A 13,923-nucleotide genomic window follows, 5' to 3' on the forward strand; every position below is an offset into this window, starting at 1 on the left:
TCATCCAGAGCTTACAGCAAGAATCCGGCGGTGTAGTGGATTCTAGTCGTTTTAGTGATCAGCTGTGAAGCCGAGTGATCATAGGGTCCACTGAGCAGGCCGGGAGATGGGCCTGGCTCAAGGCTTGCTTCGGGGCTGGGCCACTCGGTGGCAGCTAGCTAGCTGCAATGATCAGGAGTAATGTTCCAGGGCTTATAGGCTTATGGAAGGAATCCGGTGTTGTAGTGGAGAAAAACAGTCCAATATGCTCAGGGTTGATAACGCGCTGTGCAGGCTGGCAGGTATTATCTAGGCTAAAAGAGGCTGGTGCCTGTGCTAAAGGTAAAGGCCACTAGCAGTGGCTAACAATGACAAAATAGCTAGTTGCTAATTAGCTGGTTAGCTTCTGATGGCTAGGTTCTGATGGAGGTTCCATTTATAAAGTCTAAAAATAGCAGAATTGTATCACATTGGGTGAGGTGGGTTGCCGGAAGGTATATTTAATGGAAAAAATGGAAAAAGAGATTTGAAATATATACAAAAAAGACGCGGGAGAATGACAAACAACGTCTGCAATGCAACACCATCTTGGAAATAGAAGTATCTTGCACTTAGATCTAACTGAATTTTCTTCCTTGTCTAGGTCTTCTGTCTGGCCAAATCTGCTCACATGATGTGTCCTGAATGAAACTTGAAAGCGTTTGCAACAATGCTAAATTAGGTTTGTGGCATGGCATATGATTTGAGTTTAAAAGCACATTTGAGGGGTTTTTTCCCCAAAAGGAGCTCAGTGGCCTGTAAGCAGACAGAAACAGTGGAAACTGGTATTCAGTCTCCATGAGTGGGATATTCTATGTAGCTATCATAACGCTTTATCCCTTCCCAATTCCCATTTATATTTCATTTTTTGCTCCATGTGCACCCACACCAAGGAAACGAAATGGCAAAGTATATTAATGTCATCTATGTAGTTTTTTTCATTTGTCAGGGACCATGCTCAACAAAGGTATAGCAGTTTGCTATCTATGGTGTGGTCTACGTATTCATTTCATGTGACTCATTTGATACTTGCCTAATCATGCAATCTGTTATTTTGTGTTTGGTTGTTTCGTCTCAAGAGCTCTTACTAACATCTCCCGTCTGTCTCTGGTCAACAGGTGCTACTTGTTCTCTGTGTCTCCTGTCTCATCCCCTGGCTCCTAAGCCTCTTCACGTTTGGTTTGTCACGCAGCCCAGAGACACTTAGTATCCAGGGCTGAAACAGTGCTGTAATCAGATGGATGTCATCACTGCTCATCACTGCTCTCCTGTCTCCTCCATCTCAATGGAAAGTGAAATACGGGACTGACTACTGTGGTGACCCTCCCTTCTGTTTGATCCTTGACCTTTGGACTGGGACTGTGCTCCTTTGAGCTGTGCTCCAGGCAACGAGGTGGCATATCTCCGCTCTGCATAATTTTGGAAACGTTCTGGAAACATTGTTGACACAGTTTTAGGCCTCCTAGTTGTGTTGATGTTTCGAAGCAAGCTTAGACGAAACAGAGCTGTCCCTTTTACCCTTGATCAGTCTATTGAAACTAACAACCTAAGCCATATCTCCCGATTTGAGAGCACACTTTCCTGAAGGAAAACACACACATCTCAAGTTTCCTGTATCCTGGTCCTGGAAGCTGAAGCGTGAGTCGCCATGGCGACGGACTCTCCCAACCCCTCCCTGAGGTCCAGAGTTACCGTGATGACGGACAACGACTCATACGTGAGCACGGCCAGCCTCCCTTGCTGCCACTTCCTGTCCGCCAATGTCCTCAACGTGGGTAAGTCAAACCATTTCCTGTTTCCTTCATAAAGCTGCCCAGTGCCCACGACAGGTTGGCTACTGTACGTGTGAGAGTTTCTGAGGTCCATGGCTTTGGATTTTGGTTGGTTTATTTATTTATACTTATATAACAAGAGTGAGAGACAGAGCCTGTGTGTGAGTGCTGTGCACATGCAATTGATTGTGTTTTTTTTGCTGTTGTGGAGATGATCATCCCCAAATCTCCACACCTGGGATAAGGAGTATTTCAGACAGACATAACAGAGAGTCAGACCCCATACTACTGAACCTGCTTTGTTCCAGTATGCCTGCCTGAGACAGAGCGAGGCAGAGAAAGAGAGCGAAAGACATCTTAAAGCCCACACATGAGCCCACACATTCCCAAGCTATGTGCCAAGCATCCTGTAGTCTGACTGTTAAATGACTCTTTCTTTAGTTATGTAATTTACCTGTAGTCTAGGCACAGTTTATACAACGTGGAATAGCTGCTGTAACAGTGTCTATTCAATACCATCTCAATTCAATTCAGGCATAGTTCAGGAATTTGATTCACCATGAATGAATGATGTGTTATTGTTCAGTTGGTGAATTTAACAGAAATTGCCAGCTGGATAATTATAGGCTCGATCAGTGTTTCTCCTATTTTTTTCAGCAGCTGTGGCAAAATTAGTGTAGAGATTTATTTTTTTAATGAACTGCTCTGTGTTTCCAGATTTCTGTGAAATATGACCTATAATGACAATGAGTGAACATAGTTTTCCTTCCAAAAAGTGGAAAAGCAGCTTTTCTGTGTTGGAATGGTGTTGGCGCACCCCAACAACAGAATGGTGTGAGCAAATACTGTACAGGTCATATAAAAATATGAATGCGAATAGACTGCTGATTGGCCAGCTCATCCTCCTTTAGACTGCTGATTGGCCAGCTCATCCTCCTTTAGACCGCTGATTGGCCAGCTCATCCTCCTTTAGACCGCTGATTGGCCAGCTCATCCTCCTTTAGACTGCTGATTGGCCAGCTCATTCCATCTTACTCTTTGAGAAAATAACAAGCGTTCTTGAAAGTCTGAGGTGTGGTTTTTGAAAGTTTTTTTTCTCTCCAATTTATGCTTTGGCCACAAATATAGGACAAGTCAACAACATGATTTGGGTATGAGTTAACAGAATATGAGATATGCAATTTTCACTGGGGAATTACTTTAATGCTAATTTCCTGCAATTCTCCAAATTTTGCCAAGGGGCGGTGAGACATTTTTGGTTTTAAAGCTAGTTTTCTGCAATTCTACACATTTTGCAATGGCTTAGGATATGTGTTCTTATGCTATCTGAGTGACTCTAACAAACAAAAAAACATACCATGACATTTTTTTTAAAGGTTTGATTCTACCTGACTGTCTAGTTTTATTCTGGTGGTTGTTAGTTCTCAAAGAGGATCTTATTAAAAATATTTAGCTCCATTATCTGTTCCACATACATTATCTGTTTTTAGTCATTTAAGTTTAAGCGGGGGCGTATGCCTTATGGCTAACGAGACGTGGTGTGATCACAAAAACATACAGGAACTCAAATCCTTCTGTTCACCTGATTTAGAATTCCTCACAATCAAATGTCGACCGCATTATCTACCAAGGGATTTCTCTTCGATTATAATCACAGCCGTATATATTCCCCCCCCCAAGCAGACACATCGATGGCTCTGAACAAACTTTATTTGACTCTTTGCAAACTGGAATCCATACATCCTGAGGCTGCATTCATTGTAGCTGGGGATTTTAACAAGGCTAATCTGAAAACAAGACTCTCTAAATTGTATCAGCATATCGATTGCGCAACCAGGGCTGGTAAAACCTTGGATCATTGCTATTCTAACTTCCGCGACGCATATAAGGCCTTGCCCCGCCCTCCTTTTGGAAAAGCTGACCACAACTCCATTTTGTTGATCCCTGCCTACAGACAGAAACTAAAACAAGAAGCTCCCACGCTGAGGTCTGTCCAACGCTGGTCCGCCCAATCTGATTCCACACTCCAAGACTGCTTCCATCACGTGGACTGGGATATGTTTCGTATTGCGTCAGACAACAACATTGACGAATACGCTGATTCGGTGTGCGAGTTCATTAGAACGTGCGTTGAAGATGTCGTTCCCATAGCAACGATTAAAACATTCCCAAAGCAGAAACCGTGGATTTATGGCAGCATTCGCGTGAAACTGAAAGCGCGAACCACTGCTTTAAATCAGGGCAAGGTGACCGGAAACATGACCGAATACAAACAGTGCAGCTATTCCCTCCGCAAGGCAATCAAACAAGCTAAGCGTCAGTATAGAGACAAAGTAGAATCTCAATTCAACGGCTCAGACACAAGAGGTATGTGGCAGGGTCTACAGTCAATCACGGATTACAAAAAGAAAACCAGCCCCATCACGGACCAGGATGTCTTGCTCCCAGGCAGACTAAATAACTTTTTTGCCCGCTTTGAGGACAATACAGTGCCACTGACACAGCTTGCAACGAAAACATGCGGCCTCTCCTTCACTGCAGCCGAGGTGAGTAAAACATTTAAACGTGTTAACCCTCGCAAGGCTGCAGGCCCAGACGGCATCCCCAGCCGCGCCCTCAGAGCATGCGCAGACCAGCTGGCTGGTGTGTTTACGGACATATTCAATCAATCCCTATCCCAGTCTGCTGTTCCCACATGCTTCAAGAGGACCACCATTGTTCCTGTTCCCAAGAAAGCTAAGGTAACTGAGCTAAATGACTACCGCCCCGTAGCACTCACTTCCGTCATCATGAAGTGCTTTGAGAGAGTAGTCAAGGACCATATCACCTCCACCCTACCTGACACCCTAGACCCACTCCAATTTGCTTACCGCCCAAATAGTTCCACAGACGATGCAATCTCAACCACACTGCACACTGCCCTAACCCATCTGGACAAGAGGAATACCTATGTGAGAATGCTGTTCATCGACTACAGCTCGGCATTTAACACCATAGTACCCTCCAAGCTCGTCATCAAGCTCGAGACCCTGGGTCTCGACGCCGCCCTGTGCAACTGGGTACTGGACTTCCTGACGGGCCGCCCCCAGGTGGTGAGGGTAGGCAACAACATCTCCACCCCGTTGATCCTCAACACTGGGGCCCCACAAGGGTGCGTTCTGAGCCCTCTCCTGTACTCCCTGTTCACCCACGACTGTGTGGCCACGCACGCCTCCAACTCAATCATCAAGTTTGCGGACGGCACAACAGTGGTAGGCTTGATTACCAACAACGACGAGATGGCCTACAGGGAGGAGGTGAGGGCCCTCGGAGTGTGGTGTCAGGAAAATAACCTCACACTCAACGTCAACAAAACTAAGGAGATTATTGTGGACTTCAGGAAACAGCAGAGGGAACACCCCCCCCTATCCACATCGATGGAACAGTAGTGGAGAGTGTAGTAAGTTATAAGTTCCTCGGCATACACATCACAGACAAACTGAATTGGTCCACCCACACAGACAGCTTCGTGAAGAAGGCGCAGCAGCGCCTCTTCAACCTAAGGAGGCTGAAGAAATTCAGCTTGTCACCAAAAGCACTCACAAACTTCTACAGATGCACAATCGAGAGCATCCTGGCGGGCTGTATCACCGCCTGGCACGGCAACTGCTCCGCCCACAACCGTAAGGCTGTCCAGAGGGTAGTGAGGTCTGCACAATGCATTACCGGGAGCAAACTACCTGCCCTCCAGGACACCTACACCACCCGATGTTACAGGAAGGCCATAAAGATCATCAAGGACAACAACCACCCGAGCCACTGCCTGTTCACCCCGCTATCATCCAGAAGGCGAGGTCAGTACAGGTGCATCAAAGCTGGGACCGAGAGACTGAAAAACAGCTTCTATCTCAAGGCCATCAGAATGTTAAACAGCCACCACTAACATTGAGTGGCTACTGCCAACACACTGACTCAACTCCAGCCACTTTAATAATGGGAATTGATGGGAAATTATGTAAAATATATCACTAGCCACTTTAAACAATGCTACCTAATATAATGTTTACATACCCTACATTATTCATCTCATATGTATACGTATATACTGTACTCTATATCATCTACCACATCTTTATGTAATACATGTATCACTAGCCACTTTAACTATGCCACTTTGTTTACATACTCATCTCATATGTATATACTGTACTCGATACCATCTACTGTATCTTGCCTATGCTGCTCTGTACCATCACTCATTCATAAATCTTTATGTACATATTTATGCCCTTGTACATATATTTATCCCCTTACACTTGTGTGTATAAGACAGTAGTTTTGGAATTGTTAGTTAGATTACTTGTGGGTTATTACTGCATTGTCGGAACTAGAAGCACAAGCATTTCGCTACACTCGCATTAACATCTGCTAACCATGTGTATGTGACAAATAAAATGTGATTTGATTTGAAGTTGAAAACACACTGAAAACGGCCACAATTTAGCAGCATCGCCCCACCGCTGTTACAACAAGCAGTGTTTCCCCTATATTCATGTATGTTCAACTATTGCTTTCCAGAAGTGACTCATTTCTCTGTATTAATTTGTCAACAGCAGTTGTGTAAGAAACAATGACTGAAATAGAGTTGTGCTTTGTCGTAATCCCCAAAGGACATTCTTTCAAGCAGGAGTAGAAATAATACTCTCCTTATTTGCCCACATTCCTAGTGTTAATAGACATTATTGGGATATTTTGCTCTAAAGCCTAGTTTACACAGTCAATTACTTTTTCATCTAGTTTTACAGTCAATTTGATTGGCTCAGACAACGGCTTAGATCGAAATCTCAGGTTTGTCCTAAAGTCAATTCATAAGTCTCCACTGCATCCTGACAGCTGTATGCCCTGGGAGTTGCAATGCTCACTGTAGAGTGAGCGAACTCATTGCAAAGGTCACGGGAGGATTTGAAGTGAGCATATGCACCGAATTCAGCTCCATACATTGTTCCGAAGCAGCGCAGCACTGTTAGCGAGGCGCGTTGGTTTTGTATTTCTCTGCATTCTGAAAAGGACACGGACGTCACTCAGCCAGACGGCAGATGCTTTGGTGAACAATCCACCTTTCTCCTTGCTTTCGTCAGACAATAGAAAAGGTGCCCTACCAGGGCCCATAACAAGACAAAGCTTTTCAGAATTATATAACGCTATGTTCTGTTTTTGTACTCCAATTCCAGCTGGTGTGTTCCTAGGTTATGCGGAATAATAAAGTGATGTGTTAACATAGCAATGTGTAGCCTACTTTTAGGTTCTTTACTTGGCAGTTATCAGCGGCCACAGGATAGTGGTGATTTTTTTCAACGAATCGCCAAAAATACATAAATGTTATGTGATGAGATTGTACTTCTCGTTGAAAGAACATTGGAAGCCCTCATGCACAGAACCAATACCCACAAACCATTTTGGTTCCACACCTGCACGCATTTCAGCTGTCGAGCCAGGTAAATGTATATTTTGCATAAACCCAGGGTATTCCACTTTATGACAAAGGTCATGTAATTTCTACAAGGGAGGTGTCATCGCACTAATATTCTCTACAAGATGCCCTCCTCCACCTCTGAGGAGGCTCTGGGGATGTTCATGCTAATTAACAGCCTCCCATTGAGGGATATAGGACTACTGAAACCCTCTGCTAGTGCAAAATAATTGCTCTAACTCCCGCTCCTTTGTGCGTTCAGGCTTCACTCGCCAGCCAAATCACATCATTGAAGCATCGTGCAACCGGGAACCATATTTGGACCATCTCTGGCCTGAATGTGCTTGTTGTGAGGGTCTTTTTCAATACTCACCAGTGAATGAAGGCCATATGCCCTAAGGTGATTCTGTTGATAACAGGGCATGTGTCTGTAGAATAGCCCGAGGGATAGGTGGATAGACACTCTCTTCTCTGTGGTTACATTCTAGCACCTCTTCTTCTACGCGGCCCTGGTTCAGGGGTGTTCAGCTAGCCATGCTAACAGCTGTGGTGTTGGCTGGCCTTGGATTCTTTGCGTGTGTCGGTTTAACTCGGCACACATGCTCTGAAGCCCACAGAGAGGAGGATTATGGGTAATTACAAGTTGGGGCTGAGAGGCAAATTGGTGTTCTGCTGGAGGTAGAGATTTGATTGGCTCAGACCACGGCTTAGATCGACGATGCTTGTGTGACTCCTCTAAATAATGTCTTGGACTGTGTTTTAGGATTAACTGATGTGTGGCGAAAGTTTTGATAATAAACCCAACGTCTCTCTCACCCTCTTTCCTCTCTCTCTCACCATTTGTACCACCCTGTCTCATCCGTAACACCAGTACAGAACCCACAGAGACTGGCTGAGTCACAGGATGATGTGTTTACGTGTGCATCTGTTAAGTCTGTTTGCAACGCATTCACATCAGGTTCAGCTCCCAAACACTAACCAGCTGTTAATCACAGTCACTCACTGGTACAGCAGCAAGACTGGGATTGCGTCCCAAATGGCAGCTTATTCCCTATTTAGTGCACTAGTGTAGACCCATGCCTATAGGGCTTTGGTCAAACGTAGTGCACTATATAGAGAATGGGGTGAGAGACGATTAAGGCCCGTCTGTTAATGGCTTGTGTCTGTCAGTATTCCTATCCAATTGGCGAGGTAGTTAAAATGTGGTGCTTTGAGAACTCTTAAAGTCTAGTGTTATTTACTCAGCACAGTGAATTGTCAATGGGTCTACACACACACACACACACACACACACACACTAAAACCTTTTCAGGCAGAGTCTCTAACTGCCAGCAGAGGTCAGTATAATTCCTTTTATCTCCTGGGAGCCACCTTTGCACCAAATAAAGATCTTCTGTATCAAACCTGAGACGTGACAATTAATTCATTGTCGACTCTGCGTTCCTCCCATGGCTATTCCGGGCTAGTCTTAAACCAGCAGACATTAATTCATTGAGGGAGAGAAAGTGTGTCTGTCATATAAAATGATCCATTCATCAATAGGTATATCCATTCCTCTGTCATTCTTTGACAGAGACCTGATGTTGATAAGGTGATTGAGTTGCTGTTTGATATGTGTTGTGTTTAGGCAGATCAAAATTCATAATTAGAGGCATTGTTTTGTGTGAGGTATTCTCTGTCTGTCTGTGTTTCTGCTTTTCTCTCAGTTTGAATGTCTGTGTGCATTCATAGGATTTTGTGTGTGTGTGTGTGCGAGCTTTGGTGCGTGCATGTGTGGCTCAAACAGAGTTAAAGTGGTTAGGGAAAATACTGCGTCGGAAAACCGAATTGCGTCGAAATAACCTAATTGTTCCTTTTCCGATCTGATAAGCAATCAATTATTGTGGATTGATATGTGATGGGAGGACCAGAGTGAAGAAAGAGAGCTGCAATTGATACCTGGATGGATGATGAACATGGAGAAATGATGGATGGATAGAGACAGAGGTAGACATGGTATTATGTGATGATGAACGGGCGGCAGGGTGATGTTATACACTGCTCAAAAAAATAAAGGGAACACTAAAATAACACATCTTAGACCTGAATGAATGAAATATTCTTATTAATTAAATAATTTTTTCTTTGCATAGTTGAATTTGCTGACAACAAAATGACACAAAAATTATCAATGGAAATCAAATTTATCAACCCATGGAGGTCTGGATTTGGAGTCACACTCAAAATGAAAGTGGAAAACCACACTATAGGCTGATCCAACTTTGATGTAATGTCCTTAAAACAAGTCAAAATGAGGCCCAGTAGGGTGTGTGGCCTCCACGTGCCTGTATGACCTCCCTATAACGCCTGGGCATGCTCCTGATGAGGTGGCGGATGGTCTCCTGAGGGATCTCCTCCCAGACTTGGACTAAAGCATCCGCCAACTCCTGGACAGTCTGTGGTGCAATGTGGCGTTGGTGGATGGAGCGAGACATGATGTCCCAGATGTACTCAATTGGATTCAGGTCTGGGGAATGGGCGGGCCAGTCCATAGCATCAATGCCTTCCTCTTGCAGGACTGCTGACACACTCCAGCAACATGAGGTCTAGCATTGTATTGCATTAGGAGGAACCCAGGGCCAACTGCACCAGCATATGGTCTCACAAGGGGTCTGAGGATCTCATTTCAGTACCTAATGGCAGTCAGGCTACCTCTGGCGAGCACATGGAGGGCTGTGCGGCTCCCCAAAGAAATGCCACCCCACACCATGACTGACCCACTGCCAAACCGGTCATGCTGGAGGAGGTTGCAGGTAGCAGAACGTTCTCCACGGCGTCTCCAGACTGTCATGTCTGTCACATGTGCTCAGTGTGAACCTGCTTTCATCTGTGAAGAGCATAGGGCGCCAGTGGCGAAATTGCCAATCTTGGTGTTCTCTGGCAAATGCCAAACATCCTGCATGGTGTTGGGCTGTAAGCACAACCCCCACCTGTGGACGTCGTCCCAAAACAAATCTAGGGTGGCTAGCCAAGTCGGATGGTCGTTTGTTCGCCAGAGGCAGGACCCAGTCGTTCATTCTTTTTGTTCTGTATCTATGGATGCAGTCGTTCATTCTAAATGTTCCATTGCCATACTGGCTGTTAACGTTCTTATCCCTTGCTTGCTAGCTAGCCAACTACGTCTAACTTACAGTCACGTCAAAAAGTGCAGCCAGAATAACAGCAAAATAGCATCATTTGCATTTGTTTAAGCTGTTTTCTTGTGATATTTAGTTTGGATACATCCATAACAATGCGCGATTTCGCCTGGCATAGAAAATTTGCTCAGTCCTCAGGACACTGTGGTTCAGAAGAGCTAGCCAACAGCACAGCCAACACAATCACTTCAAATGGAAGCTGGAAAGACAGCCAACTAACTACCTTCTTTCGATTGACATTTCTTTGTATATATCCATAAACATGATGCCAGCTGATTCATGATTTCGACTGGCTGAGGGAGATACGCTGCCTGCCTGTCTGTCTCGTCCTGACTCCTGACCCCGACACGTTCATCACTATGTGACAGCTGGAGATCGAATTTGACTATTGAAACAATGTTGCAAATGTCAGAAAGACAGCAAGGTTTATACAAATCTCAGGTGTTGAAAACTAAATGCTTTTTGTAGTGGAGATCAAGTTTACAAATTGCTTGGCTGGGCTAATGAGACAGTGGATTGTGCAGTTTTAACATCAAAGATTTAGCCAGTGGAATTCCACTGGCTGGAATACAGTTTTACCCAATTAGCATTCAGAATTAGACCCATCTGTTGAATAATGCTACATCTTTATTTGTAGGCCTTTCCACTTCTTTCAAAATACACTGCTCAAAACAATAAAGGGAACACTTAAACAACACAATGTAACTCCAAGTCAATCACACTTCTGTGAAAGGAAACTGTCCATTTAGGAAGCAACACTGATTGACAATAAATTTCACATGCTGTTGTGCAAATGGAATAGACAACAGGTGGAAATTATAGGCAATTCGCAAGACACCCCCAATAAAGGAGTGGTTCTGCAGGTGGTGACCACAGACCACTTCTCAGTTCCTATGCTTCCTGGCTGATGTTTTGGTCACTTTTGAATGCTGCCGGTGCTTTCACTCTAGTGGTAGCATGAGACGGAGTCTACAACCCACACAAGTGGGTCAGGTAGTGCAGCTCATCCAGGATGACACATTAATGTGAGCTGTGTCAAGAAGGTTTGCTGTGTCTGTCAGCGTAGTGTCCAGAGCATGGAGGCACTACCAGGAGACAGGCCAGTACATCAGGAGACGTGGAGGAGGCCGTAGGAGGGCAACAACCCAGCAGCAGGACCGCTACCTCCGCCTTTGTGCAAGGAAGAGCAGGAGGAGCACTGCCAGGGCCCTGCAAAATGACATGTGCATGTGTCTGCTCAAACGGTCAGAAACAGATTACATGAGGGTGGTATGAGGGCCCGATGTCCACAGGTGGGAAATTCTAATAAATTCTTCAAAATAACGTTTTTAATGAAAATATGTCAATCATTATTTAAACATGACTTGGTCTCGTGCCTAACAACACCATGCCAATATATCCTCCAAACACCGGCTTCTTGGGCATTATCACTTAAATGTAGCATGCTTTCTGATGCCGTGTGGCAGATATACTGTGTGCCACCCAAGTGCCACAACAAAATGCTAATGTTGTGCTGATAAAATGCTTGAATTAATGATTTACTTGGTGTCAGTGGGCTTTGCTCAATTGCATTTGAAACAGGCTCAGCTTCTAGACTAATTTTATGCTCAATGGTTGTCTTCGTACTTTCTCTCCTGCGAACTAGGGGCATAATCAATCATTTTGTAGACTACACACCTGGGCTACTATCCTTGGCTGTATGGCTCGCACACATGGTGCCCTTTTCATCTGCGGGATATTTTTGTATATAGGGCGGTAATTCTTGAGGGATCATTTTGTTTCTCTCTTTGTGCAGGCTCATTTTTGTTTCTTGTCGCAATTTTTCAAGCTGACGTTTTAATTCAATGTCTTCATTGGCGTGGAATGATTTGCAGTAATCAAATAATACACCTTGTTCTTTCACCCTGGGATCGTGCCTTCACATCTCTTCAAGGTTAGCTTTGATGTCTCTGTTGGAAAAGGGACATTGACTGAGCAGTCTTCTTGATTTCATTGCCTATTGCTTTGATTGGTCAGCCTGCATCTAAACACGCTATATTAGGAAAATCGTTAAACGATTGATTTATTATGCAAGTGGTGATAAGCTTTTTTTAAGAACACACACACACACCTTAAATCTGAGAACTGTCTTTTCTCCAGGTAACCAGGAAGATGAATTATATTCCACTACCTATCAGCAATACCTTCAATCTCTCTTTCATTTAATTTCTTCTATTCATTGCTAAACATGTTCTAAACTGTTTCTCTTGTAGAACTTTTGTGACACTCTTAATTTGAACTTCAATTCACTTTAAATGATAAATGTAATTAAATGAATTTGAGATTTTGTTTTATGTGAGGTGACAGTACAGATCATCACCTTTTATTTGAGTGACTCCAAAATAACACGATCTGCAGATGCATCCACAAAGTTTGTAGTCTCACAAGCATGATGTAGTCATTGCATGCTAGGAATATGAAAATGGTCGACTTTTGTCTAAATTGAATAGACTATAAGTGAATTTGTCCAAATACTTATTTGTCTTTATGGTGAAACAGTATAAAATACCCTCAAATAGGTGACATTCTGTACTGTTGCCTCATATAAAACATTTGATCTCAAATGACATAGGCAAGGCTATCAATTTACAGATCCTACTGTACTTAACACAAATAGGCCTATACTTATCTGACGTAACAGGACCTCCCATCCTTGTGGGTTCGCAGATGAATCTTGGTGATACAGACACATAAAACAGGGAGTGTCCTTCTCCCCTTATCTTCTTAAGCAGATGTGATCTAATGTATGTTATCACTGAAGCCCATAAAGGATTGTGTTGTGTCCCTACCTGGGACACAACACAGCATGTTGTGTCATGCATCAACCATTTCAAGTAGTTGTATCTCCACTGCATGGTTGATCTGCTGGTTGGGACAGAATGACAGAACAGCAAAATGGCCTTGTCTCAAAGCCTGAACTAATACCACCTCCTGAAGGCAAAACAGAACTTGTTAACATTTATGTGTCCAAATGGAGGGAGGGATGGTCATTTAAACACTCTCCATTCAAAAACACACACACACACACACACACACACGCACAAACTCACGCATAGAGAGAGACAGGAAGGTGGAACAAAAGACTAAGGGGCCTGTCCAAGCTGTGGCGGAAACACATTTCGCCACTGCAGGCAAACCCTGTGGTGCAATTCGGTGGACAAATCCGTTTGCTCTGCTCACTTGCAAATGCAGCATCCCCGAATCCAGCAGAAAATGCAGGATTTGCAGACCTAACGCCTCCTCGTTCCCGCCTTGCACAAGAAGGATCTGCTTCTGTTTCCCCCTTCTCCCATTATAATGTGTTTACGGCTCCTAGATCATGCCTTTTGGGCTTAGCAATGTGCCTGGCTGTCTTTTCCCCATTATCTCTGCTTGTGTGTGCGCCTTCCCAGGTGAGAAGATCTGTATGCACATCGTTGACATTAGTCCTCCGTCTTGCATTGTTTAATGTCAGCTCTCAATTTAGGTT

At 44.1% G+C, this 13,923-nt stretch overlaps 1 protein-coding gene across 1 annotated transcript in view; it reads left to right on the forward strand.

Moving 5' to 3' along the window:
• LOC135527385 (1-phosphatidylinositol 4,5-bisphosphate phosphodiesterase eta-2-like) overlaps positions 1 to 13,923 on the forward strand; it is a 206,188-nt gene that overhangs the window by 11,825 nt on the left and 180,440 nt on the right. Inside the window, exon 2 of the mRNA XM_064955900.1 lies at positions 1,137 to 1,793. Coding sequence (XP_064811972.1) covers positions 1,667 to 1,793 — 127 coding nt within the window. The 5' untranslated portion in view covers positions 1,137 to 1,666. The remainder of the gene's footprint in view (positions 1 to 1,136; positions 1,794 to 13,923) is intronic.

This window comes from Oncorhynchus masou, chromosome 33 (genome assembly GCF_036934945.1).
Source record: "Oncorhynchus masou masou isolate Uvic2021 chromosome 33, UVic_Omas_1.1, whole genome shotgun sequence".
Lineage (NCBI taxonomy): Eukaryota > Metazoa > Chordata > Actinopteri > Salmoniformes > Salmonidae > Oncorhynchus > Oncorhynchus masou.